The sequence below is a fragment of the Pleurodeles waltl genome, chromosome 8, assembly GCF_031143425.1.
Source record: "Pleurodeles waltl isolate 20211129_DDA chromosome 8, aPleWal1.hap1.20221129, whole genome shotgun sequence".
Taxonomy (NCBI): domain Eukaryota; kingdom Metazoa; phylum Chordata; class Amphibia; order Caudata; family Salamandridae; genus Pleurodeles; species Pleurodeles waltl.
In genome coordinates this window covers 1,387,198,140-1,387,224,615 of record NC_090447.1, presented here as the reverse complement: position 1 = coordinate 1,387,224,615, position 26,476 = coordinate 1,387,198,140, and the positions used below count along the sequence as shown (strand labels likewise).

The 26,476-nt window shown below is 44.3% G+C and overlaps 1 protein-coding gene across 4 annotated transcripts in view; it reads right to left on the bottom strand.

The window, feature by feature from the left end:
- Window positions 1-26,476, bottom strand: part of MRE11 (MRE11 homolog, double strand break repair nuclease) — a 346,093-nt gene that overhangs the window by 9,933 nt on the left and 309,684 nt on the right. For all 4 annotated transcript variants that reach the window (XM_069202423.1, XM_069202427.1, XM_069202425.1 and 1 more), the window contains one exon: window positions 1,616-1,700. In XM_069202423.1, the coding sequence (XP_069058524.1) occupies window positions 1,616-1,700 (85 nt within the window). The remainder of the gene's footprint in view (window positions 1-1,615; window positions 1,701-26,476) is intronic.

Genomic DNA, 26,476 nt, shown 5'->3' with positions numbered 1-26,476 from the left:
GTTCATGACAGAAGTAACAGTGTTTGAACTTCGACCTTTTGGCGGAGTCAACTTTTGAAGGAAAATGGCCTTTTGACCCCCAATATTGGCACTGGGCAAGTCTCAGTTAATCAGATGAAGACCATGTGATTTAAAGCAAGCGGCCCTTCATTTCCCACTTGAAAGTAGTGGATTCTGCATGCTTTTACATTTTCAGACACCACAGCCACATTGCCCTTTGCCTGGCTATTGGGAGGCGTAAGACACTGTTGACCACCAACAGTGCGAGTTGCAACTAGAGGAACAGAGCACATTTTGGCACTCCTATTGCATCTTCTTGCGGGACACCAGACTGTTTAGTTTGCTGCAGCTATTCTTATCTGGAGAGTGCTAAAAGTTGATTCCACATCCCTCCTATTGGCCTTCCTGTACTGGTTGCCAGTGGTAGTCATAAGCACAGCTTATGGCCCTCTGTAAGGGACATCAATCATCATCCCGGAAAAAGCCTCACGCTCTACTGCCTAACACCCTTCACTTGTACACTGTGATTTGACTTCCAGTCACTGCTCACGGTTGCCCGTGTTGCCAGGTTTCCTCCACATTAGCCTCTCCTCTATCCAATAATTTGCATTTTTCCTTGCAGTTCATCTCTCACTTGTTTCCTTCCATTAAAGGTACCCGTTTGTTCCCTGTGCTTGAGGGTCTTGCTTATTTTCTGTGTCAGCGCCAAGAAATCTTGGACTGGAATACTGCCAAATAGTTATGGACTGCCTCCTTAGTAAATAAATTGGCCGTGATATCTTTTCTGTTCTAAGAAATTCACAAGGAATGCAACAAAGAATATATAGCTTGGTCCGTCAGGATGCAATATTTTGAGACTTAAGGCGATGAAGAGTGCACTCCCAGGACCTGGGCCAGATCAAGGGACATAAAAGCAAAGCCAAGAGCTCAATCCCACTTCCAAGCTAATCCCGGAGCCTGCCCATCCCTGAGCAAAGATTACTACTGTGAACTCGCTGTTTCCGGGACTCTCACCTCAAAAAGCAGTTCATTTACACTGGGGACAAGAAACAGGAGGCAGCACCAACAACAATAAAGAAAAAGAGGGGTAAAGGGTGCGGCCTGTAGTGTGGCCTCTGATCACAGGAGGTCATCTATGGGAGGGCACCAGGAGAGTTTCTACATTGGTGCCCCATCAGACCATATCTCAACAAACACCCCCAATATCTCATTCTCCTTTACGTATGAGCAGCATTACAGTATGACTGTGTGGAAGAAGGGGAAATCCCTTGGCGGTACCATTGTGTACAGGTGCCATACCATGCAGTTCTCCCATAACCAGACCCATAGTAGCTCTCATACTGCAGAAATGGGGCAATCCCTGCACTGAATTTCTATTCGGTAGTTTTACATGGAGGCCACTCTCTCAGTGCAACATTCACTGGCCAGCAGCCAAACAGGATGCAACACACTGACAGCTGCCCAGGTTCAAAATCATGAGCGGTGCCTTAGTTTCAGCTTAGAAAGCATTCCTCCGATTTGCCTCATGTAGGTTTTAGGTTATTAGTTAAAGTATTTTTTGGTTATGGTGCAATAATATATTGATTGCAGTTTACAAATAAAATCCATAGTTTACCTCATCATCATCTTCAAACATGACTCCTCTGGATGTTTGGCTCTGGGAACCTTGCCTGCCATAGGAAGAGGATGTGCTTGAAGTCCTGAGATTGTCAAAAACGAGAAACAAACATTCTCAGAAAGGTCAAGAAAGACAAATCAATGCGGCTAACAGCTTTGATATTGAACATTCAATAGGCCAGACTTTTACAACTCCTAAGCCAGTGTCAAGATGCCCAGACAATAATACCTCAGAAGGGGCCAGTGATGAACTGCGCAAAACCTGGCGGCAGCATAAATCATGGTCCTTTATAAAATGCAGTTGCTGTGGCAAACATTTGCAAATTTGGCTCACTGTCCCTGCAAACGATCACAGGCACAAGTACATCTGCCTCGATTGGCTTCCTCATCTTACATCCAATTTTATGAAACAGTGCCAAATAGAATTAACAATTAAGATTTACAACTAACAATTTTTGTTGTTGCCAGGAATGTCTACGTTAATTGCCTCCTTTCTCGGTTGTCCACTGTGCATGCATTTTAAACAAAATTACTATTCGCTCATGCACTATAAGATACGATTAACAAAAACAGAAAATAAACTAAAGATGAACTTAAAAAACGTAGGTATTGTCCTACAGAGTTGTATGAAATATGACTGAACAATAAATATGGGAAACACCAGAGAATGAAAGGCATTCCTCCACAGAGGAGGAGATTAAAAGCTTTAGATTAGACTACGCACATAGAAAGGCGACGCCACCTTTAGGAGAAAGAAATCCGGAGCTCGAAGCACCAATCCATCACGTAGAACATGGTGTGTGGTGGCCACACTAACAGATCGTACAGAAGTGACTGCAATAAGGTAGGCAAATACCAAGAACGAAATTAAGGTTGTACTGCTGCTTAACAAAAGGTGCTGGAGGAAACATATAAAGATCTTTCAAAACTGCATCAAAATGGTTGATTTGAACAAAAAGGGTTGATCAAGTAAATGGAGAAAGGCCAAAGGGTGTAAAAGGTAACCTTTAACATTGCACACAGCAAGGCCGAAAGCGCCAAAGATAAAACAAACAACATCAGATAGTTTAGCTTTGAAAGGATCAGTGTAAGGTTCCTTGCATCAGGCTACAAATTTAGCCCAGTGGCCAGACTACCTGTTGTTTGTAGAAGAGTGGCAACCACCTGGATGAATTTCTGCAAGATGACAAAACTTTCCTTAAACTTTTGACTGTCAATTTATGCTGCTCAACTGAACGCATGGTCTCCAGAACTCTAATATTGCCAGGGGTACAGGATGGTTGTGTACACACACATTGATTTGGGGGATTTTAATGTATGTTGATTGCACCGACCAATCATCACTAAGAAAGCTGCACGCTGAATGGTTGGTCAGGTGATATCCTGTTTTCCTGAGCCATGCAGAACTTCTTCTGCATTCATTATGGCAGAAATATTGTCGTAGACTCTCGCTATGGTAACAAGACTGCTGGGTTTTGGGCTGCAGCACTAATGAGCGTGGGGGAGCGAGTCTGATCCCACATCATGTGACAGCTTTCAGCCTAACCCTTTCTGGCTATCTAACAACACCTTACCTGTACTAGAGGTAGAAGTGATGTGTGGCAGCCTAACACATAACAAATCGTACCCCCTTTCTCTCAGTTACATAAGTCTTATAGATGCAAAGACAAAACAGAAGCAACTGCATTCTAAGTAAAAAGGCATGAATTGTGATTATGAGGATAATGAAACACAGCGTTATTGCAGCAGTGACCAGGAAAGTGATACACAAGAAGAGTCCCACCATATTGTCACAATAGTGGGTCTAACATCCCTACCTACACTACTAAGTTTCTACCTGAGAGCAGATACCAGTGATAGACCTAATCCGCCCTTCTGGTCCCAAGAAGGAAGCCCAACCCTCATACTTGTGTTCAGAGGTAAAGAGGTGTGTTAGTCTGCTGGGAGTCCTCCCACATAGATGAAGAGGCTTCAGCTACAACTGCAATGATGTACAGCAGAGGTACCCAACCTTATAACTTCTGAGGAACCCCACTTTATCAGCACTGGAACCCAGGGACCCCAACTGAATTACAGGAATCTGGAGCCCTCCCTCCCCTACCCCCTTACCCCCAGTGAGTCATTACTGAAAGGTTGGGACCTAATCTGTTAATATTATTTCATTTTCTAAGCAGTCACAGATCCCCAGGGATCCCTGGACCACAGGTTGGGAACCACTGATGTACAGCATGAGATGGAAAGCTGGCTGGAATGCCCCCTGTAAGATGTTGTAGGCACTGTGATGTTTTATAATAACATGACTGTTGTTCTAAGAAGTGCTCTGACGTGACAACACATTTTCTGTGCAGGGTAGACAATGTTCCCTTTGAACCAGCAATACCCAGAAAATAACGCGTTCAGCCTTGAGTTGAGCACAGGATGAAACTGTTGTGTAAAGAAATAAATAACAGATTAGATGGAACGACAGCTGATAAAAGAATAAAAACTTCTCCATTAAAATGAAGCTTTGCTAAATAATAAAAGGAATAAAAGCGAAATGTAACTAGGTGAGAGGGCACAGGTCTAAGGCCCAGAGCTAAATAATGTGCCCATATAAATGCTAAAACAACCTCAGGACAATATTGGATGTAGTCTCTCAGGCTCATTGTGCAATGTTCTAACCCAAAAGTGTGAAACTACCAGTGACTATTTAGTCGTACCCTTAAGGTAAGACCGATTCCACCCATCCCCACCTGAAAGCCCCCCAGGCACACACCAAGTCACTAGGATTAAACTGCTGAAGGGTAAGTATAACCACAGAGTTTTCCATAGCCCCAAATAATTGCCCTCTTATTCTCATCCTTTTATAGTCTCTCAGTGGCTACTAAACTTGTTTTTAAAAGCAGAAAACTTATATCTTAATGTGCCATTGTACAAAAACGTTATCACACAGGGACCAACACCCAATCCTAAGCCTATCTTCAGTATGTAATGTGAAATCAGCACCTCCAGATCACAGATCTCACTCTTCTTTAAATCTGAACGTTTGCTCGCTAATAGAAACAAAGTTACAGAGAAACTCAGACTGAATACAGGATGAACTCCTACTTGCCAGAAATCACCATTCGAACCTGTGAAAGGATCAACAAACCTGGAGATGGAGTTGCCATCATTTACAAATACCCTCCTGTCCATTCTTCTTTTTTCCTACCTCCTTCAATCGCCAATGATCCATGATAGAAGGCGCAGGCAACTCTGAATAATGACTATAGATTTTTGAAAGAACCCAAGGTCTTTAACTTAACGCTAATAAATAATAAACCCACTTACTGCAAAGGCCACTTCCTGGCTACCACCTTTGCCTCTCAGGACCTACAATGTGTGGATGACCACTGCATAACCTTACCCGGGTCTGATCACCTGAGTGTTCTGTTTACTATCACAACCCCAATGATCTGTGAGAGTAAGTCAAAACAGTCACAATCATGGACAGAAATTGGACACCTTTGACCATCAAGGGGATAAGTTAAGTTGCGATCCCAATTACCACTGTGTGTGCTGAAAACCTTAAATACAAGGACAACCTATTAACTCTCTTTAAACAAAGTGCCACTTCCCTACTGGAAACACTACATGTGAATCATTATACTCATTCAATTACTCCAACTGATATGGTTCACCCAGGAGTTACTCATAGAAACATAAAGCTAGGAGAACAGAAAGAAAATGGCTGCTGAATTACTGTGAGGAAGCCAAACAACTATACACCACAAACATTGTGGCAAATAAATAGCAAATCCTTCTCAGAAATAGAAATATTGTTCCAACTGCCTCAATACAGCATCAAACTCTTTAAAATAACTTTTCAGAACTGTCAGCATTTTGACAATATATATATATATATATATATATATATATATATATATATATATATATGGAGATTACAATGTCAAGCATACTCGGCTCTGAGCAACAAACTCAGTCTTTCAGAGATAAGACAGACAAGATCCGACTGGAGCTTAAGAAGGAAGTCCCTAGGCAGCCATCCCATTTTGCCACTGCCTAGATTAGGATCAAACCCAAAAACTGACCCACTTTAAGGTGCTCTCCATTGTAGAAGCTTTAGGTCTCATTTATAGCACCAGACCACCAGGCTCTCACGCAGACAGCTGTCAAGCACGTATCATGAATCAATAAAGACATTTACTCATCTTCAACAGTTGATCTGTTTAACCAATTGCTAAATCAAGGCATATTTCCGGTCAGCAGGACTGCTATAATAAACCATTTTTAAAAAAGGTCTTCCTTTTGACACAATTTCCACCCAATATCGCAGCTACTCTTTCCAGGGAAACTGTTGGAAAATGGGTACCTTACTAAAGTATCCATATATATACATTTTTAATAAGACAGCAAAGGGGCCTATTTACTTATGGTTAGGTCAGACTTTGTATTGAAAAGGCATTTTTTTCTTTTGCAAATAACTTTGGTGTGGTTTGAAGAATCTGCACAAAATCTAAAAGAAGTTCATCCACTTTGGCTTTTTAGTGGTGAATTTTGCATAGGTCCATCAAGCAGCTGTGAAAGAAATGATGTCAGTTAACATGATGTGAGAGATGTAATACACTAAGTCATAAGCAGAGTATGGAGGGGCCACAAGTTATAGTTAGCTCAGTAAGCTATGATTTGTGAATTTCAGTGTTTTTTGTTAACACCGTAGTTTTTATATATTATTATAAGCGTAGCTATAACCTTTGGTATTTATAGTGAATTTCTAGCGTTTTTTTTAATGAAAAGTAAGATTAATACCATACCTAACTATAACGTCATACACACATATACACACACACACACAGGTGGTCAAAAGTAGGTAGTTATGGTTAGGACCATGTTTCCATTGAAAAAGCATTTTTTGACATGCCTATATCTTTTGTGTCGCCTGACGGATCTTCACACAATTTGAAAAAAAAAAAAAGTGTTCTGGTGATTCTTGTTGCACCTGGGAAGTTTCAGGTGATCCTTGGACCGAGGGCCGAGAAAAGGGGGGTGGGTTCAAAAAAAGTTGTGTTTCCCATGTTAATTCCCATAGGACTTTTGAACACGACTACAGTCGGAATTTGGCAAAAAAGCTAGCTGTCGGTACGCAGATTATGCTTTCGGTTATTTGATGTAAATCTGTTCAGTAGTTTAAGAGAAATTAAATGAAATCTAAATTTGTATATCTGAGGTCGCGAACACTTCGCAAATAATAACAAGCTTGTGCAGGGAAATATAGAGCTCTGATTGGCTGCCAACACTTTAACCAGGAAGTGTTGGCAGCCATCTTGGGACTCAGCTTCAGTTATCTCAAGTAACTATAACTTGCGCCCTCGTCATGCACTGCTAATTACTTCATAAATTACGGCACTCATGACATCTTTGATAACATCATTGATTATATCAATGTAAAATTTGCAGCAAACTTTTTCACGAAAAAACTGTGAATGGCGAGGGTTATAGTTATCTTAGAGCACGAGTTACAGTTACTTGAGATAACTCTATAAAAAGGTAAATTTGTATGGTTTTGTACGTTTAAAATGTAAGCCTAACTATAAAGTCCCTGTAATCTTTGTTTTTTCAGTGATATATATGTGTGTGTGCGTGTATATATATATATATATATATATATATATATATATATATATATATATATATATATATATTCACCAGTTCCAGTTATCTCAAGTAACCCTAACATGTGCCCTAAAGTAACTATAATTTGCACCACCCCATGTACTGCTAATTACCTCACATATTACATTACTCATGATATGTTCCATAAAATCATTGATAGCCTCACTGTAGGAATGTGCCATCTTTCTGGCATAGTTATCCCCACTTTTTCCTGATGTTAGTGTGCTTGAACTGTAGTTCACTGGGATCCTGCTAACCTGGACCCCAGTGACAGTGTTCTCGCCCCTAAATGTAGTTGTTTGGTACCTTTCAGACCTGCAATTGGCATACTGGTGCACCCATATAAGTCCCTAGTATATGGTACCTAGGTACCCTGGGCATTGGTACACCAGGGGTCCCCCATGGGCTGCAGCATGTTTTATGCCACCCAGGGGAGCCCATACAAACTGTGAATGCAGGCACGCCGCTGCAGCCTGCGTGAAAGGGTGCGCGCACCCTTTCACTTCCAAATCTGACCACTGCACTTAGACATTATAAGTCACCCCTCTGGAAGGACCTTCAGCCCAAAGGCAGGGTGCCTGTCTCTAAGTGTGAGGGTACCCCTGCATGGGCAGGGTATCCCTACAGACCCCAGGCCAATCCCTGGGCTCTGTAAGTGCAGGGAAGCCATCTTCATGTATAAAGTGGACACTGGTCAACAGGAGTGGTTCAACTACATAATGGCTACTCTGAACCTAGGGATGCTTGGTATCAAACATGTTGGAATCATGCAACTACACAGATTCCAGTGGTAGTTGCATGATACCATGTACCCCGGGGGTTCCCTAGGGGACTCCCCAGTTCTGCTTGTGCAGCCTTACAAGGTCCAGCTGCCAGCCTGCGCTGCTGCTGATCCCAGACACCATTCTGCCCTCCTGATTATGAGCCAGGCTCAGGCTGGAGGAGCAGAAAAAGGGAATTCCTGCAAGGGAGATGTGTGACTCCCTGTGTATTAAGTGTTTAAGGGCTGGGATTGGGAGGCCTCTGAGCGCCACCAGACTGCTTAGAAGGGCACATTTGGTGCTCTCCTTGCATAATCTGGTTTGCACCAGTTCAGGAACCCCTGGTTCCCGCTCTGGTGTGAAACTACTCAAAGGACAGGAGAGTGACCACCCCCCTATCCAGCCTCTCCACTAGGGAGGTGCCCAAAGCTCTGCCAGGTGGCCACTTGAATGTGCCATCTTAAAAATAAGAAATGCAGAGGCCCCTGGGAGGATCTGGCTAATTAGGCCAGGAAGGAGATGTCCCTGACCCCCTCTGATAGGTGGGTCACTTCAGAGAGTTACCAACCCTCTTTTAGAGTTATTTAAGCTCTCTGCAAGACATCTTCTGCTCCTGGCCTCTGGAACCGCTGCTGATCTTTGACTGGAACCAAACAATTCTGCTTCCGGTGGGAAGGCTCCCATTGCAGCATTGTTTCTCCAGATCCTGCAAGAATTCTGCAACATCCAAGGCTGTGCATCCTCCAGGGCCACAAGGGATTTGTTTGCACCAGGAACCACGAAGGAATCTCCCTTGGAGTGAAGGAGTCACTCCCCTGCAACCGCAGGCACCTCAAGGCATCGTCAACCGGTTGGTGGCGTCTGCTATCCCTGGATTTCTGAAGGTCCTGCTTTAAATGTGGTTAGTCTGTAGCCTCCTCTGGGCCCTGTGTCTTCTATCCAAGTTGGGAGACTGCAGGCCCTTGCTCCTGCCACTGGACCGGGACTGGCCCACCTGTGCACCACGACTGTTGCACTTGCCAAGGCTTGTTGACTCTTTCTCCAGGAGATCTTCAGGCTCCATGAAGCACTGGCCACAGCACACAGCAAACCAAAGATCAGTTCCTGTCCTGCAACTCCTGTGATGTGGGACTTGTTTTGCTGGGCTGGTCATGCCTCCTTGTGACTCCCTGTGTCCAGCGCCTGTGGGTCACTCGTAGGGGCTCCATCTGCTTCTGCTGCCCTTCCTGTGTGCTGAGGGCCAATTCTGACTTCCCATACTGGGTAGTCTCCTGGACCTTGCTGGCCCCCAAAACTTTGCAAACTCTTCTTCTGCTCCTGTTTGCATTTACCAATGCTTTTTGTTGACCTGGTTGGTCACTAATGCTCCGTCAAGGTACAGCTTGTGGGCGACTTCCGGGATCTTCAGCAGCTCCTGGACCCTGCAGCTGAACTTCTTCTACCACCGACCTGCAGGAACTTCACCTTCAGGAGGATGGACATTTTCACTTGCACCACCTGGGCACCTCCTTTGGGTGCTGGACTCTGGCTCCTTCCTTTGCAGGTCCTCCACGTCTGGAAACCTTCCCTGGGTTCTACCAGCCTGGTCCATGGGTCGTGACAGCAGCTGGACAGCCTGAGGCATCCACAGTCTTCAGAGAGAGTCCCTTCTCCCCTCTACATCCGAGTCCCTTGGAGTAGGTACTCCTGTCTTCTAGGTATCCTGGGGTAGGGGCACTCTCCATCCATCCTCTTGCCTGCTGGTTTTCTCGGGATCCACAGGGAAAGATCCTGAATTCCATACACCCCAACCACTACACTCTGTGTTAGCCTATGGGACAACTGGGTGGGTAACTGACTTACTCCTGGTTGCTGGGGTCACCAACGGTACTTCCCTCTGGTGTTCCTAACTGCCCCAGCCCCTGGCTTACCACCACACTCTTGGTTGGAGTCCCACTTTCACTTTCCATCTTTTTAGTATATCGTTTGGCCCTCCCCTAGGGCCCTGTATACTTCTATGCTATTTTTGCTCGTTATTCTATGTGTATAATTGTATGTTGTATCTCCAAAGGGAGATATACCAATGTCAGTTTATTAGTATTGCTGTAATAAAGCATCTTTTATTTTTGCAACAGTTGTGTGGTTCTTTCTTGTGACTAAGTTATTGTTTGACTATTGTGATATAGCAAGTGCTTTACATTCCTCCTAGATAAGCTTTAGCTGCTCGCCTCAGCTACCCCTAGAGAGCTTCTGCTATCTGGACAACTATTCACTATCACCAAGGGTTGCCTGGACTCAGTATAGGGTGCCACACCATAGGTGTACACCATAAACTGAGCCAGCCTCCTACAATCATTACATCTGAAATGCCAACATTGATGACAATACTGTGCATGTCGAGGCGCAAGTTATAGTTACCTAAGGGCACCAGTTGCGATAACTATAACTGGTGAATTTCAGTGGTTTTGCTTGCTTAAAATAGTATGCTTTAACTGACATTTTCACCTAACTATAACATCCCTTTAACCTTTGTTTTTACAGTGAGGCCCTCATTAAGAGTGTGGCGCTCTTAGCACTGCGGACCTGGCGGTAAAGACTGTTGTATCACGAGTCTGGTGGTTTGGCCAAAGCCAAACCACCACAACGCCACCAGTACCGCCAGGGCAGTCAGATTGCTGGGCCGGAGGTGAGTACCTCCGGCCTGGCGGCAGCCATAACACCGCCAGCAGTATTACGACTCTGCAAACCCGCAGGCTTTCCGAGGCGGTCACCCCACCACGAAATCCCTGGCGGTAACGCATCCGGCAACAGGAATCCCCATTCCTGTCACCGGCACATGCACCCCCACATGTCCACACACCTGCAAACAACCCCCAACCCATCCACACACTTGCAGACACGTACCTCCACTCAACACACTCTCTGACACACCCCTGATTTCTCGCACAAACCCATACAAACACCTCTACTCGCATGCATCCCAATACACACACCAACTCACTCGCACCCGACACCCCGTCACCTCTGCTTCCATTTCAGACACACACACACCCTCCACAAACATGCACACACCACACAACATCCTCCTATCCCCCCATTTCGCCCCCTTCGGACGGTCCACCTACCCGGTCTCAGTGAGGTGGTCATCTGGGAGGGAATGGTCTCAGAGTTTTTTTACCGCCAGCACCACCGCTCAGGAAACCACTGTGCCGTATTACGTATTGTAATATGGCAGGCAGAGTCATGTTGGTATGGCGGTACTGCCGGTGGAAAATGCCTCTCTTCTGCCGTCGGCCAGGCCGACGGTGTCGGATTCCTGTCGTCAACGCGCAGAAATCCAAATGAAGTCATAATATGGCAGTCTTCGGACCACCAACACTGGCGGTCTTCTGGCACCCGCGACTTCGTTGGTCTGTTGAAAAGACCACTAAAGTCATAATGTGGGCCTGAATTTCTAAGGTTTTTAAAAAAATATAAAGTAAGATATTATTACAATTCCTAACTATGATATCACTTTAACTTTTTTCAAATGAATTTCTATGTTTTTTTAATATAAAGTAAGACATTATTACAGTTCCTAACTATAATGTCATCTTAAACTTTGTTTTTTTCCAGTGAATGTCTATTTTTTTTTAATATAACTGGCTAAAAATGAATGGCATAAAACGGAGATTCTTTTTTGGCTCTAGCAGGGAATTGTGGAGCTCACATTGGTGGCCGCAATCTCGCGGTGACCTGCCTGTTCCCATAGCCTCTACCAGAAATCTGGGTATTATGTTTGATAATTCTTTGTCCTTCAAGTTCCAAGTGAATTCCACCACCAAAGCCTGCTATTCGAGTCTAAAAACCTTGAAGAAAATGTGCCCTTAGTACAGGAACTTAGAATCTCTGTCTCTCTTGCCTTGGTGATCTCCAAACTAGATTACTGTACCAGGCTGATGTAAAACATGGATAAAGGCTTGCTCGATAAATTGCAACTGGTTCAGAATTCTGCTGCCTGACTGATATTAGATCTCCCCTGCTCAGCTTCGACTAGCGGCAGTCTAAAGCAGTTGCACTGGCTACCTGTCGAGAAGCAATTTACTTTCAAGGCTTATTGTCTAGCGCATAAGGCTCTTTGCTCTGTAGGGACTGAACACCTCTGTTCCTCTTTACAATGGTATGTGTCAGGTCGGCAGCTTAGGTCAGCAGGACTACATCTGATCTCTGTCCCTCATAGTCGCAAGGCTAGGTGCAGTGACAAAGCTTTTATAGTAGCAGCAGCTAAATGCTGAAACACTCTCCCCTTGTCCATTAGGAAGGAACATAACTTTACATCTTTCAGGAAGCAGCTGAAAACTTGCCCCTTTCCACATTAATTCTTGCTATTTTTTAGTAGCTTCCCATTTCCTCGCTTGGTGTTTTCTTCACTTTTTACTTGTTGCTGCCCAGCGCTTCGATGCTGCGGCCAGAACGCGCTCTACAAATACAAAATAAAGGAAGATGTCCTTCACTGTGCACTGCATGAGGTTGGGCGAGGGCCCTGACCTGCGGCCATGCCCTGTGCCCAATCCCCCAGGGGTGTCCAACCTCTGGGAGCGCATGCCCTTTTGTCATGTACAGCATGGAGGTTGGGAGCCTTAGCCCCACCGTGCACAGCCTTTGGCCGTGCAGGTTGTGGGGGTGGACGCAGCACCTTGACTCTGGCCAGGCTCTGCACATACCACCCCCCCCCCCCCCCCTGCCCCCCGCAGGTGCCCAACCACTCGCAGGCGTGCAAGACTGACTATGTGATGTAACACTATAAAGTGTGTCATTTTAAGAAAGGCAGACCTACTGACTTTGGCAAAGGGCTAGAACACCAAAATATAAAAGTAGGCATACTGGTCTTATGAAGTGGTCAACACATCAACATATATAAAGCAGACTTCTTGTCTTTGTCAAAAAGTTACCAATAACTATAATCAAATGTATATTTTATACATTAACACTTAGCAATGTTTAATAAAAGATTGTCAAAATATTCTCAAAAGCCATTTTTAAACGAAATATTAACATGTCTGAGACTTTTTTAAACATTTTTTTCAGGCCACAAAATGCAGACCAACCACAAAAGTTCACTGCACTTTAGCTAGAGAGCATACAGCTCCAACTCAGAGAGATTTTAAAACATATGATAAGCTCTCCCGGGGTCACGGATTTAATTTGTTTCTTTTGTAATGTTGATGGGGGCTGTTGTACTTCCTGTAGCCCTCCACAATATTTTTAAAAAATGCTTGATGGTGCCCCTGTCTGTTCTAGGGACAAACACAAAGATCCCAAAAATATTTTTTTAAAACACCCTGAAAGCAATATAGGTGCTCCACAGCTGAGCAGTCAATGTAAAATAAGCAGCTACTTTACTCATTTCAAATTCACTGTTTTTTTTTGTTTTTTTGGGGGGGAGGGGGTGTGCAGCCCCTTTCCCAAGCAATGGCAGATTTACACCAATCACAAAAAAGCATGCGTTCTGGACCCAGATCTATTTTTCTGCCTAATTTGGTGTAATTCCGCTCAGCAGTTTCTGTGGAATCCCTGTTAAATTTTCCTATAAAAAAACGCATGGCAACACCCCTTTTTTATCTGCCCCACCTTGACGGATTACCCCAAAACTTTCTAGGAAGGAGCTGAGGTGGATGAGACTTTTTTTTATTTAGAACATTTTGTGAAGATTCATCTAACTGTGCCAAAGTTATATGCAAACCTAAAAAAGCTTTTGAACTCAAGTTTGTTTCATTATGTTATGAGGTAGGGGGGGGGGGGGGGGGGGGGGATGTGTGTGTGTGTGTGTGTGTGTGTGTGTGTGTGTGTGTGTGTGTGTGTGTGTGTGTGTGTGTGTGTGTGTGTGTGTGTGTGTGTGTGTGTGTGTGTGTGTGTGTGTGTGTGTGTGTGTGTGTGTGTGTGTGTGTGTGTGTGTGTGTGTGTGTGTGTGTGTGTGTGTGTGTGTGTGTGTGTGTGTGTGTGTGTGTGTGTGTGTGTGTGTGTGTGTGTGTGTGTGTGTGTGTGTGTGTGTGTGTGTGTGTGTGTGTGTGTGTGTGTGTGTGTGTGTGTGTGTGTGTGTGTGTGTGTGTAGCAGGGCACACAGAAGCCTTTCTGACTCTCTCCAACTGTCACTCACTGGAGTCTCTGAAAGAGGAAGGGCAAATGCTGCTCAGTTCTTGGGTGAGTGAGGAAAAGCAATTTAGCTGAGCCCAGGGAGAACCAGGGGCTGACTCCAGCCTCCTTTCACAGCTACTAATGTGAATGTTCAATAGCTACCAGTCATAGCCCTGCATGCGGCTGTTATCTATTGAACATTCACAGCAACAGTTGTGAAACAAAGGGGGTCTCAACCCCCTCGGGCTTTTTCGGCTTGGGCCTTTATTGGCCAGTATTGCCAGCTATGGTGAGCTATAAGGCTATATTAGAACATCATTGCAATGTTGAGGGCAAGATAGTCAACCAATTTAGGTATTAGCTGAAGGCAGGGAAGGATGATACTCCTACAACCTTCATAGGCGATATTATTAACTTCAGAACTGATCAATAAAACTCGCTTTACCCCTTATTATGTGCCATCTATTCCACCTGGGACCAACACGTCTGGTCATTCATAAAAGCAAGTGACAATAATGTTAAACTTGTTTTCAGATTTTTCTGCTAAAGAGGTCATGAAGCAAGAACAGCATTAGCCATAGTCCCAGAAATTAATATTTATGCATTGCCATCTTTATTTTCTATTGCACCAAACATGCTACCTCACACGACTTCAGAGAACCTTATTAATGTAATGCATGCAGCACACTGATATCACTAGAGTGGATCAAAGAACTTTTACTTCGGCCTCGCACAGCATGCAGATCCATGAATAAGCGGATGATCGCTCCATAAATGAATGGATAGATTGATGGGAAACGATGTTGGTTGGTTTGACTAGTATTTAGAAAGTTGTTTGGTGGTTACAGGAGGTGTCGCTGTGCTGTGGTGTGGATGCAGCGTAAAAGACACAAGTGTGATTGAACATGCTGTTGAGAGGGAGGCTTGGCACAGGTTTTAGGCCAGAGGTGTCGGGCAAAATCAGGTAGTTCTTGTAGAGACTGACAGTGCATGAGCATGGATATGGAGATCATTACTGTCAGATGTAGGGATGAGGTAGGTTGGTTACTGGATTCCTGGCCTACACTATGAAACATCCCGCCCAAATCTGTGAAAGACAAGCTGCAGCTGACTAGGTATGGGCGTGAACAGGTCTAACGCTGCACCCAACATTCTCCTGCCTTAATACCAGTGCCAATAGAGCTTTGGTGGTGATGGGTCCCACAATTCTCATTGGAGGCCTCGCTGTGTTCCATTCTGTGATAGGACTGTTATCTGCAAGAGCAGTGCTGCGGAGGCTGGGGAGCCAAGAGATCCTGCTCTTAGCTCAGCCATGGATCCCTAGTCTTGCAAGGGTCACTGATTGTTACTGAATGTAGGAAAATGCCCCTTTTGGCATGGTTACCACCCCACTTTTTGCTTGATATTGATGTTGACTTGACAGAGTGTGCTCGGATCCTGCTAACCAGGGTCCAGCAGCAGTGTTCTTTCCCAAAAACTGTACAATTGTTTCCACAATTGGCACACCCCTAGCATACAGTTAAGTCCCTGGTAAAAGGTACCCCTGGTTCCAAGGGACCTGTGACCAGGGAAGGCCCCAAATGGCGGCAGCATGTACTATGCCACGCTGGGGGACCCCTTATCAAGCACACACACTGCCATTGCAGCTTGTGTGTCCTGGTGGGGTGAAAATGACAATGTTGACATGGCAGCCCTCGCAGGGTGCCAGGCCCACAAACCACTGCCTGTGTCACTGCCTGCACCCTGCCTTACAGCCCTAAAGCAGGGTGCACTATACCAAAGGTGAGGGCATAGCTGCATGAACAATATGCCCCTACAGTGTCTAAGTCCATTCTTAGAGACTGTAAGTGCAGTTGGGCGTACTGAGTATATGGGCTGGGAGTTCGTCATTATGAACTCCACAGCTCCATTATGGCTTCACTGATGTCTGAGAAGCTTGGTATCAAACTTCTCAGCACAAGAAACCCACACTGATGCCAGTGTTGAATTTAATGGAAAATGCACCCAGAGGGCATCTTAGAGATGTCCCCTGTATTTTAGCCAAACTTCTAGTGCATGACTGACTAGTCTGTGCCAGCCTGCCAATTCCAGACAAGTTTCCGACCACATGGGGTGAGAGCCTTTGTACTCTCTGTGGCCAGAAACAAAGCCTGCACTGGGTAGAGGTGCTTCACACCTCCTCCCTGCAGTAACTGTAACACCTGGCGGTGAGCCTCAAAGGCTCTGGCTCTTGTTACAGTGTCCCAGGGCACTCAAGCCAGTGGAGATGCAGGCCCCCTGGACACAGCCCCCACATTTGGCAGCAAGTCTGGAGGTAAAATTATCAAAAACAAGGAGTGACCACTTCAGCTGGGACCACCCCTAAGGTGTCCAGAGCTGAAGAGACCCCCACCTTGCAAAATCCTCCATCTTGGTTTGGAGGACAGGGACCAATATGGTTAGGTCTTTGACCCCCTCCCCAAACGGAGAGGACACCGGAAGGGTGTGGCTACTGCCCTCTGGCCCATGTAATGCCCCAAAATCCAGTATTTAAGGGCTCCCCTAAACCTACCTCATCAGAATCCTGGTGACCTCAAAAAGAAGAAAGAAGAAGGACTGGTAAGCTGACCCCCAGCAGAGAAGACTGAAGACACCAACTGACTTGGCCCCAGCCGTACAGGCCTGTCTCCAGCTTCTGAAGCCCTGCTACAAAAAGGCGATGCATCCTGCAGGACCAGCAAGCTCCTAAAAGCCTCAGGAGGACTGCCTGCTCCCCAGAGGACCAAGATCTCCTGTGGACAGTGGCCCTGTCCAGAAAGAAACACCAGTAAAGGACTCCAGAACCACCCTGGATACGCGAGTGCCGCCCACCTCTGCACCCAACGCCCACGGCCTATGTCCTGGTGGCCCAGCCAACTAGAGCTCATCCCCAGGCGACCAGTGACCGAGTGTCCACTCTCGGTTGACCCCTCCTGTCCAACACGACGATGTCTGCAGCCTAAATCCGGAGGACCACCCTGACCGCGATAGAACTGGACGAAGATTTCTGATGCCAAAAGATACCCCTGCACCCGTGGCCCCCAGGCCTTAGGGAGTCCGACCTTCTGTGCAACAATCTCAAGCAGGTGGCTCTCCTCCTTGTTCAGCCTTTGGTTTTCCGGAACCAATCCCCTGGACTTCGCCTGCTGCATCTTTGTGACCCCTGGGGTCCCCCTATTAGAAAGCATTGGGAGCTCGATGCTGTGTTTGCACCCGGCTGCGCCTGCGCTGCTGAGGGGGTGTGTTAGGTGCTGACCGGTAGCCCCCCCCACACAGTGCTCCTCTAAACCCCCAGGTCTGCACTCCGAAGCCTTGGGTACTTACCTGCAAGCAGGACTGATTCTGAGTGCCCCCAGTCTACTTAGGAGCCCATGAACAGATATTTGCTATTTTCTGAAAAAAATATTCAACTTGCCAAATTGAAACAAAGTGGTGTTGATACATATGTCTGATACTTACTTACAAATGTACTTACCTGCAAACTGAATCTTGTGGTTCTAGAAATAAAGTAACAATATACATTTTTTCTATATAAAAACCATTGGCCTGGAGTTAGTAATTGAGTGTGTGTGCTTCATTTATTGCCTGTGTGTGTACAACAAATGCTTTGCACTACCCTCTAATAAGCCTGACTGCTCAACCACAATACTACAAAAGAGAGCATTAGTATTATTTACTTTAGCCACTGGGGAACCCCTGGACTCTGTGCACACCATAACTAATTTTGAATATAGTATATACAGAGCTGTCTTCCTACACTGAGCCTTGGGTATGAATGTTTAAAAAAAAAAAAAAAATCTGGCCTTTATTAGAATTGATAGTGCCATAATAACGGTTTTTAGAGATTAAAAAGTTAGGTCAGTTCTCTTGTATGTTTTATAAAAGCCTCAACTATTGTTATAGATAGAGCAACACAATGGTCTATTATTTCTCATTATTTGTGATCGCCCGTAAAAATGATGGTCATGGAAAAAGAGGCACAAGCGATGAAAAGCAATTGCCTTGGGTCACGCAGGTTGATCAAGGTGGGACACCATGATTGAAACCAGGTTTCCGGGTCACACAGTGTGGGATTCAGCCACTGGCTGTCTACCTCCTTCCTCCTGGCAAAGATTGTATTAATTACTCTGAAGTAATTCAATCGTCTTGTGCCTCCTATATGAGGCCTCAGTCGTTTTCCCACGTGCAGAAACATTTTAATCTCTCAAACAATATCCAAGAGGTCTTTGTACAGTGTGAATCCTGAACTGAATGATGTCACGGTGCTCTCAAATGTGATGATGATGGAAACGGAGGTACAGTGATGAAAAGAAGTTGACCAGCATCACTCAGTCTGGTCTACCTGTGAGGCTTGGGTTGAAACCAGGTTCCGTGGTCAGGGCCCCGATGTAAGATTTTGCCCTGGGCCCGCCAAAAGCTTCTGACTACGCTGATGGAGTTATGTGGGTAACTGTCAGCCCGACAGTCCGAGATGTGCTCCCACCGACACGTCCAGGAAGATACTTTAAACTGGCAAAGCACGCTCCTGGTTCATCGAGTAATAAAACATTTTCACCAGGTGAAGAACGGATACCACCGAGTGGAATTCAAACGGGTGCGCATAAAAATAATTAATAAAAGACGCTTTTAAGGTTGAACAGCACGTGCTGAAAAATCAGAATGCGCGTGATAGGCGGAATATACACATGCATTACTTGCATCGAGTCTATTCGGCTTCAAAACAAAGAGAACACCAAGTATAGATGCGGGGACACATTGTTGTCAGAATGAAGGCGAACGTTGCTAAGAAACCGCATAACCCTGCGATGAGGACGAGCACCGCTTACCACTGAATTAAGTCGGCAAAGTAATTACCCACGCCCCAGCCCCTCACGTGCGTGAAGGACACAAATTGCTTCCTCTCTGCATATCATGTCCGACCACGCGCGCGCTCAGAGTAGCGAAGTACTATTAATGCGGAAGAATGGGATATGAAAGAACGCAAAAAAATATATATGTATAAAAAAAAAAAAACAAGAATAAACAGGCGGGAAAATATGTTGGTGGGTGCCCAGAAATGTGCGCGGCGAATAATAATGACCGCAACTAGTCCTCCTGAAGGGAGCTACATCTCCCATTTTACAGTGTGAGAGGGTTATGCACGAGAATATGTACGGTAATGGTAGGGAACTTACTCCAATAAATACGCACTGTGCAATATACTCATTAAGAAAGCACCCCGTACTGACAACAATCATGACACAGATCTATGCTCCATAAAAAAACATGACACTAGTGACTAGACCATCAGCTTTTGCCCAGATCGCATTGACTTCTCTCCACTTCTGGACACAAAAATGGAATTTCAGGAAATAACAAAAGAAACATCAGATACTTTGACGTCTCAGAAAGTGACATCACATTACCTTTGGCAAGGGTGAATTCGGAAAACCTTGACCACAGTGACCTTAAAGGAAGTGACGTCACAGCTGCATTGCTTTCAAAACGTCGACATATGTCCCTTGGCTACTGCGCTCTATGACACCTTTAAGGAGTGTTTAAACTGATCTATGCTGAAAAGATTCAGGCTTTATGGTCTTGCTGAAAGCGATTGGACTACACATCACATTGTTTGACTAAATAAATCATCACATTGAGTTAAATACCTAGGAGCCTAGAATTAAAATAGCACAACCCCAGGGTGCACTCCTGAGTAATAGAATGGTTCGCCCGGGTGAATTAAGGGATGCTTGCTGTTATCTTGGAGTCTAAGAAATTACAATTATCATTTGTTTTTATCGGCAGGAGAAGACTACATTTGTTTTGCTCCTTTGAAATTGTCAAGTGTAGCACAGCATATGAATTGATGATTGAAGCAACAGTTCTACCATTTAAAATGTGTATCAATAGGAAAAAAAAGAGAAGGGCAACCTCTGCTCAGCAATGGCATTCTACACAGAAGATGCGAGTTGCTTCACCTGAACGTTTGAAGCACCGAATGGTTACGAAAAGAGGAGAACGCCATTAAAACGCATTTATTTATTAAATCACTACCTGTGTACCCTATTTTTTGTAAACAATGAGAAAAGAAAACTGAAGAAAATAAAACAAATAAAGTCAATGCCGACCATCCCACAGGTGTTCAGGACACCTCCCTGGGTCTGTGCGATTTTACTTGATTGATTTGAGCAGGATTTATAGAGCTCAGCAAATGCCTGTAGGCGACAAGACGCTGTGACGGTAAACCGATTCTGCCAAAAAGCAGTTGAACAAAATTACAAAACGAGCAGGGGACTCTCCCTAAAGTGAAAAGCCAGGACTTCAAGGCCTTTCTAAATGGAGAGTGCCGTGTAATACAGGTCAGATGGCAAGAAAGCGAGTTCCATAATCTCGCTGCTGCAACTGAGAAAGCTCTACCTCGTCACCTCTCCTTCCGAACTCTGGACATTGTTAAGAAACTAAAGTAAGCTGAGCGAAGATTTCTCCCCGGGATATATCTGTGAAACACAGCTTTGATTCCACCCATACGCGCCTGGTAGAGGGCCTTGTGCACTCTGCAAAGGATCTTAATAGTATGTGCTTTTTTTATTGGGAGCCAGTGCAGATCATGCAATCCCTTGAACACCGACTGCATTTTTGGAACATCCAAAGTAAGCCTTACCAGCGCATTCTGCACTATTTACTTTGGGTGGTTTTGTTGGTCTACAGATAAAGTGCATCACAATAGTAAATCCTTGACACAACCAAAGGCAAAGCTACTTGCTTGTGTGCCAAGAGGGGGATGAATGGAGAGATTTCTAATGAGCCAGAAACAAGCTGACGAGGTGCGGTTGTGGCCCGCTGGTCCAGTGAGAGCTCACTGTCCAGAATCACCCCTAGATTCTTGGCCTTATCTGTTGGAGCTGGTAAACTACCCAGGGTATCAGGCCACCAATTCATGTTCCAGAAATAGGCCTGTGTTCCAAAGAAGAACAACTCAGTCTTCTCCCTGTTAAGCTGCAGGTAGTTTTCTTCCATCCACCCTGCTATTGCTGTCATAATGGTTAAAGTTTGCTGCGGTAGCAGCCAAGTCTTTAGCAATCAACACAATAATCTGGGTGTCCTCAACATAAGACACGACTTCTAGCCCAAAGGAACATATGATCCTGGCAAATGGGGAGACGCAAAGAATAAATGGAGTAGGGCTCAAAGATGCGCCCTGCGGCAGAAACATGGCAAAGAAAACGGGTCCGACTGTAACTGGTTTACCGTCACCCTTTGGGATCTATCCTAAGAAAGGAGGACAGTAGTTCCAGGGCGCCGTAAGTGATACCCAAGTCCCATAGGTGTTCGGTCAGCGGGGATGGAAAGATGGTGTCAAAGGCCGCGGACAGATCCAACAGGATCAAAGCCACAGCATGCCCTTTATCCACTAGCTGTCTGGTACAATCCGTAATTAGACAATAGTGCTGTTTCCATTCCGTGGTGTTTCTGGAACACAAAATGTGACACGTCCAGCAAACTCTATTCGTCCACATAAGCCACTCAGTGGCTATTGAAATGTTTCTCCAGTATCTTAGTTCGACTGGGAGCAGAGAAAGAGGGTGGTCGTTTTTAAGGTCATAGGGGTCCAGATTGGGCTTCTTGAGAATTGGCTTCACTACTGCTCCCTTCCACAGCCAAGGGTAGCACCCGGAAATGATGGCTTTATTCATCATAGATGATATTGGGTGTGATACCAAGTCGGCCACCAAATGCAGAATTTGGTGCACACAGTTCAAGAGGTGGAACCTGATTTGGTTTTATGGAGGTACAGTTCAACAAGTTCCGGGGAAAGGAGAGGAAAAACTGAAATCACATTTACAGTCTGTTCCTTCAGTTCTATAGATTTAGGACAGTCTGACTGCACCTCTCTATTTGAAGACAGCGCGTTCTCGGTCTCTGCTTTTGAAGCTTTGAGCTCTTTATAAATGTTAACTATTTTAAGTAGAAAAAACTCAGCTAGCTGGTTACATAGCTCTTGTGAGCTTACGGTTTCTGGAGAAACCGGGGTTGTGGCTAACTGCTGAACAATTTTAAGGTGTTCTTTTGAGGATTTAGTTGCCTTAATTTTGTTGCTACAGTAGATGACTTTTTCTTCTTTGAGAACTAGTTCATAGTCTCTGATCATTATCTTTTAAGAGGCCCTTGCCTGCACATCATAGTTTTTTCCTACAGACATGCTCCTGGCAGTGGTAGGCCTGAAAAAGCTGCCTCACTCTTTCTGTGGACCGTTTGACCATTCCATTACTCTGTGGATGATAAGGTGCACTTCTGATATGTTTTACTTTGTTTTGCTTAGATATTCATCCATCTGCTGTAATGTAAATTGTACTTGTATAGCTTTGACAACTGACTCAGGCATTCTTTCTCTTTGAAACACTTCTTTCATAAAGTATACTGTACTTTCGGCTGTTATTTCTTTCATGAACATAATTTCCATCCATTTACTTTTGTAATCCGCAGTGATGGTGGCAAATCTCAGCTTGAATGGCAATGCATATATTGGCTCTATTAAATTTATACTGAACATTTGCCATGCACCTTCTAGTATATCCACAGCAAAATACATCTTCTGGTATCTCCAAAGCGCAATAAAGTGCTTTACATGGGACATCTCTTCTGGCCGTGGATGCATGTTGTGCACTAATCAATCCACTCCTTGACATTCATGTCAATCTTAGGCTACAAATAGCTTTCCCTTATACTATGTTTTCATGTCCAACTGGATGACCTGGATGCACTAATTTAATAACTTTCTTCATTAATGACAACATAGGTATCAACTTATCTCTTCTTAAAATAGAACCTTCCTGTACAGACAACTTCTCTAGTACTTTCAAAGACGACTCCATTGGTTTATATGTTTTTCTCTGTTAGCTAGTCATAGATGATTCTACCATCCAATGTCTTCATGGTATAGCCCTTATCCATTTCAGTCTTCCATTCCGTGCTAGTTGGTGCATCACATGCTCTTCCCAGCTCTTCCACACACATCACAATTGTGTCAGATTCAGTCTTTTTATCTTTTGTTCAGTTGAATGAGGAGGAAGAGATAGGCAGCCAGCTAATTTGCTTTGTATCCTTGATTTCCCTACAGTAACTCTGCATTTTATATGCCAATCTCGGTGACACTGTGTTTGCCCCAGCTGGCTGTAGTACTTTTAACAAAGGGTTTATGCCTGATGTGGAGGTGCAATTCTCTGCCCCACAAATAGGTCTTAACGTGTTGTAGCCCAAACACATGCTAGTGTCTCTTTTTTAATTGTTGCATACTTCATTTCCATTGGTATACATGTTTGTGAGGTAAATGCCAAAACTTATTTGCCTCTCTCACCTTTATGTGAAAGTACAGCACCAAGATCATAGTTACTTGTATCAATACTCAAAATAGTCTTCTTGTTCTGACGGATTGATTTAAGATTCTTAGCTTGTAATATTTTTTATTTCATTAATTGTTTCCTTTTTCCTGGCCCCACTTAAATTTCTTCCTCTTCCTCAGTAGTTTCCGTAATGTCTCTGTTAAATTACTGTAGTGGAATATAAATTTAGCACAGCATTCTGTTAAGCCCAAATATGACCGCAGTTCTTACTTGCTTTCAGGCTCTGATGCTACTCGTATAGCCATCAGTAGATCTTGTTTTGGTCCTACTCCTTATCTTGAGAGGCCTTACCCCTTGTCCTGAGAGTATGCGTCCCAGGTATTTCACGTCGTGCAATCCGATCTGGCACTTTTCTTTTCGAAGGGTGAAACCTGCTCCCTCCAAGATGGTTAGTACTCTTACAAGGGCCTCTCTTTGTTACTGCTTAACCTTCCAGTAGACTAATATGTTATTTTGGAAGAGAGGATGCACCTCTCCTCCTTGAACAAATTATGCAAAAGCCTTTGAAAGATAGCTGCTGCTGTTGCTATGTCAAATAGGAGTATTGAACTGGAAAGTGCATCTTACTGTTGTAAACTACCTGATGTGCTTTGACCCTGGTTGAATGTGTATTTAGTAGTACACTGATCAAGGCTACTGCACACTTGGTTAACGTTCCGAAGAGGTTAGCTGTTCAATAAAATGTTTTTATTTACAGAGCGCAGGTAAACACAAAAACACAATTTGACATCACTTCTCTTTGATATTAAAGACAGCCATTGAGTTCCTTCCACCAGTTCTTTAATGTCTTCTTCCATTCTTTTTTAACATTTCTATCACTTCCTTTTGCACAGTTATAGGAACAGTGTCATATGATGAAACACTGGTATAATCCCAGTATTCATTCTAACCTAATGCTCATTTGCTTTCAACATTCCTATTTCTTTTCAAAACATTTTTTGTGTTTATTTGCAATGTCATCTATTTCTCTCTCAACTATTACTTGTTTCCCAAACCCAGGTTTCGAAGTCATATCCAACTTGAATTGTTTTTTCCACCTCAAAATCGCTGGTCCTTTCTGAGCCACATATACCTCTGTAATACATTGAAAGTCTTTGAATGTAATCTTTGCTATCCACTGTCATAATAAATCTATAGTTCCTCCACTGCACCCTTCCAGCGGTATGTGAGGGCAAGTATTAATTTAGTCAAATTGTTTCACACTAGGTATTAGGCATTATGGTACACAATAAACTAGAGTCCTCTTCTTGTAAGAAGTTTTGTCGATCTGACATACAATCCAGTTTCTTGATCCTGGAACAGCCCTTCCTATCTGATTCGTTTACTTTCTGTACACCTAAGATTATGTTTTGTATTTCAGATAATAAATCTTCCTCTTCTTCCACGTAACTGACATTTTTGTTATATTTTGTTGACAATCCTCGCGAAGTTGCCTCTACCATTACATTTATTGCATTTCTTGTCTTGCATAGGGCATGTTCTGTTTTATGCCAAATAAAATGCAGGTCCACATCCATTGCACATCTATTCTTTGTCTACGTTTGTTAACCTATGTCCTTCGGTCTCTAAAATTCTGTCTTCTTGAATTACTGTCACATTTATTTTTAGTTTATTATCTTCACATCTGCTATTGCTTCTTCCTTCTTTATCTTTAATTTTTTCAGGCACCTACACAACTGCACTTGCATTCTGATAATCCATAACGGTTCTGACAATGTTGGATTTTTTTTTTTTAGATACAACTACTGTTGGACTTTCATATCTTTACACTCACAATTAAATAATTTTTTGTACAGTGTTTGTAAAGTGTTGGCCTAACCATTTAAATGCTTCTTTATACACATGCAAAAGTATACCTCAAGCAGCGCCTTTGTCTGCTTCAAGAAACTGAAATGCCCTTTGTTCTTCAGTGCCTAACACGGTCAATGGGAAGGCCTTTAATTGTTGAAACAGTTTTTCCAATCAGGACAATAAATTAATGGTTCTCTGGTGCCTCTAGAAGTAAGGGTGGCGTATTAATTGATTACAATATTTGTCACAATAGTTGAAGGCCTCAGCTGGTGGAAGATCCTTCGCCTACCTAGCGGCAAAGAGCTAGAACACCCTGCACCTGCACCACAGCAGTCACCATCGCTGACTCAATTCAGGAAGGGCCTTAAAACCTGGCACTCTGGTGTTGTAAGTGGTGGCGCTGATACGGTCCTGCAGGGTGGCTTCCTGGTGACTCTGAGGAGGTGGTGGGCTTTGAAGGCCTCAAAGTCTACCATGGAGTTGCTGTTCCTCCATCTTTTCTCTAGCTATCTGCAGGTGTGCCAGGAGTCCTGGAGTGTGGGGGAGAACCAGCTGGTCTTCCTGAGGTGGTGTTTTGCTGAGGTCTTACGGAGAGGTGCTAGGGTGGTGATGCATTTGGAGATCCATTGGTGGAAGTTCTGTGCGGAGATGTTGGCGTCTGCAGTTGGGGAAGGGGGGTCTTGCTGAGGGTGTTGGAGAGCTGTTCCTTGGTGTTTAGGTTCCATTTTCTGCTTGGGGCTCGAAGTGTGTGGAGGTGGATGGTCGGTGGAGTGATGGTGAAATGGATACAGTTGTGGTCAGTCCAGTGAAGTGCGGAGGTGTTATTGATGGTGATGTTGTTGCTGGTGGAGAAGATGGTGTTGAGTATGTGTCCAGCGATGTGTGTTGGTGAGGTGACCAGTTGCGTTAGTCCTATTGTGGCAAGGTGGTTGAGCAGGGAGGCAGTGTTGTTGCCATTGTCAATGTGGTAGTTGAGGTCGGCGAGGAGGAAGTTGTTTGATGAGGCGAGATTGTGAAAAGAGATGATGTTGATGATGCAGTCGCTAAAGGCTGGACGGGGGCTGGGTGGCCTGTAGATGACGGTGCCGCAGAAGTTTGACTTTGATGTGGCGTTTATCTGGAACATGAGGTGCTCCATGAGGGAGGAATGTTCTTCTGAGTTGA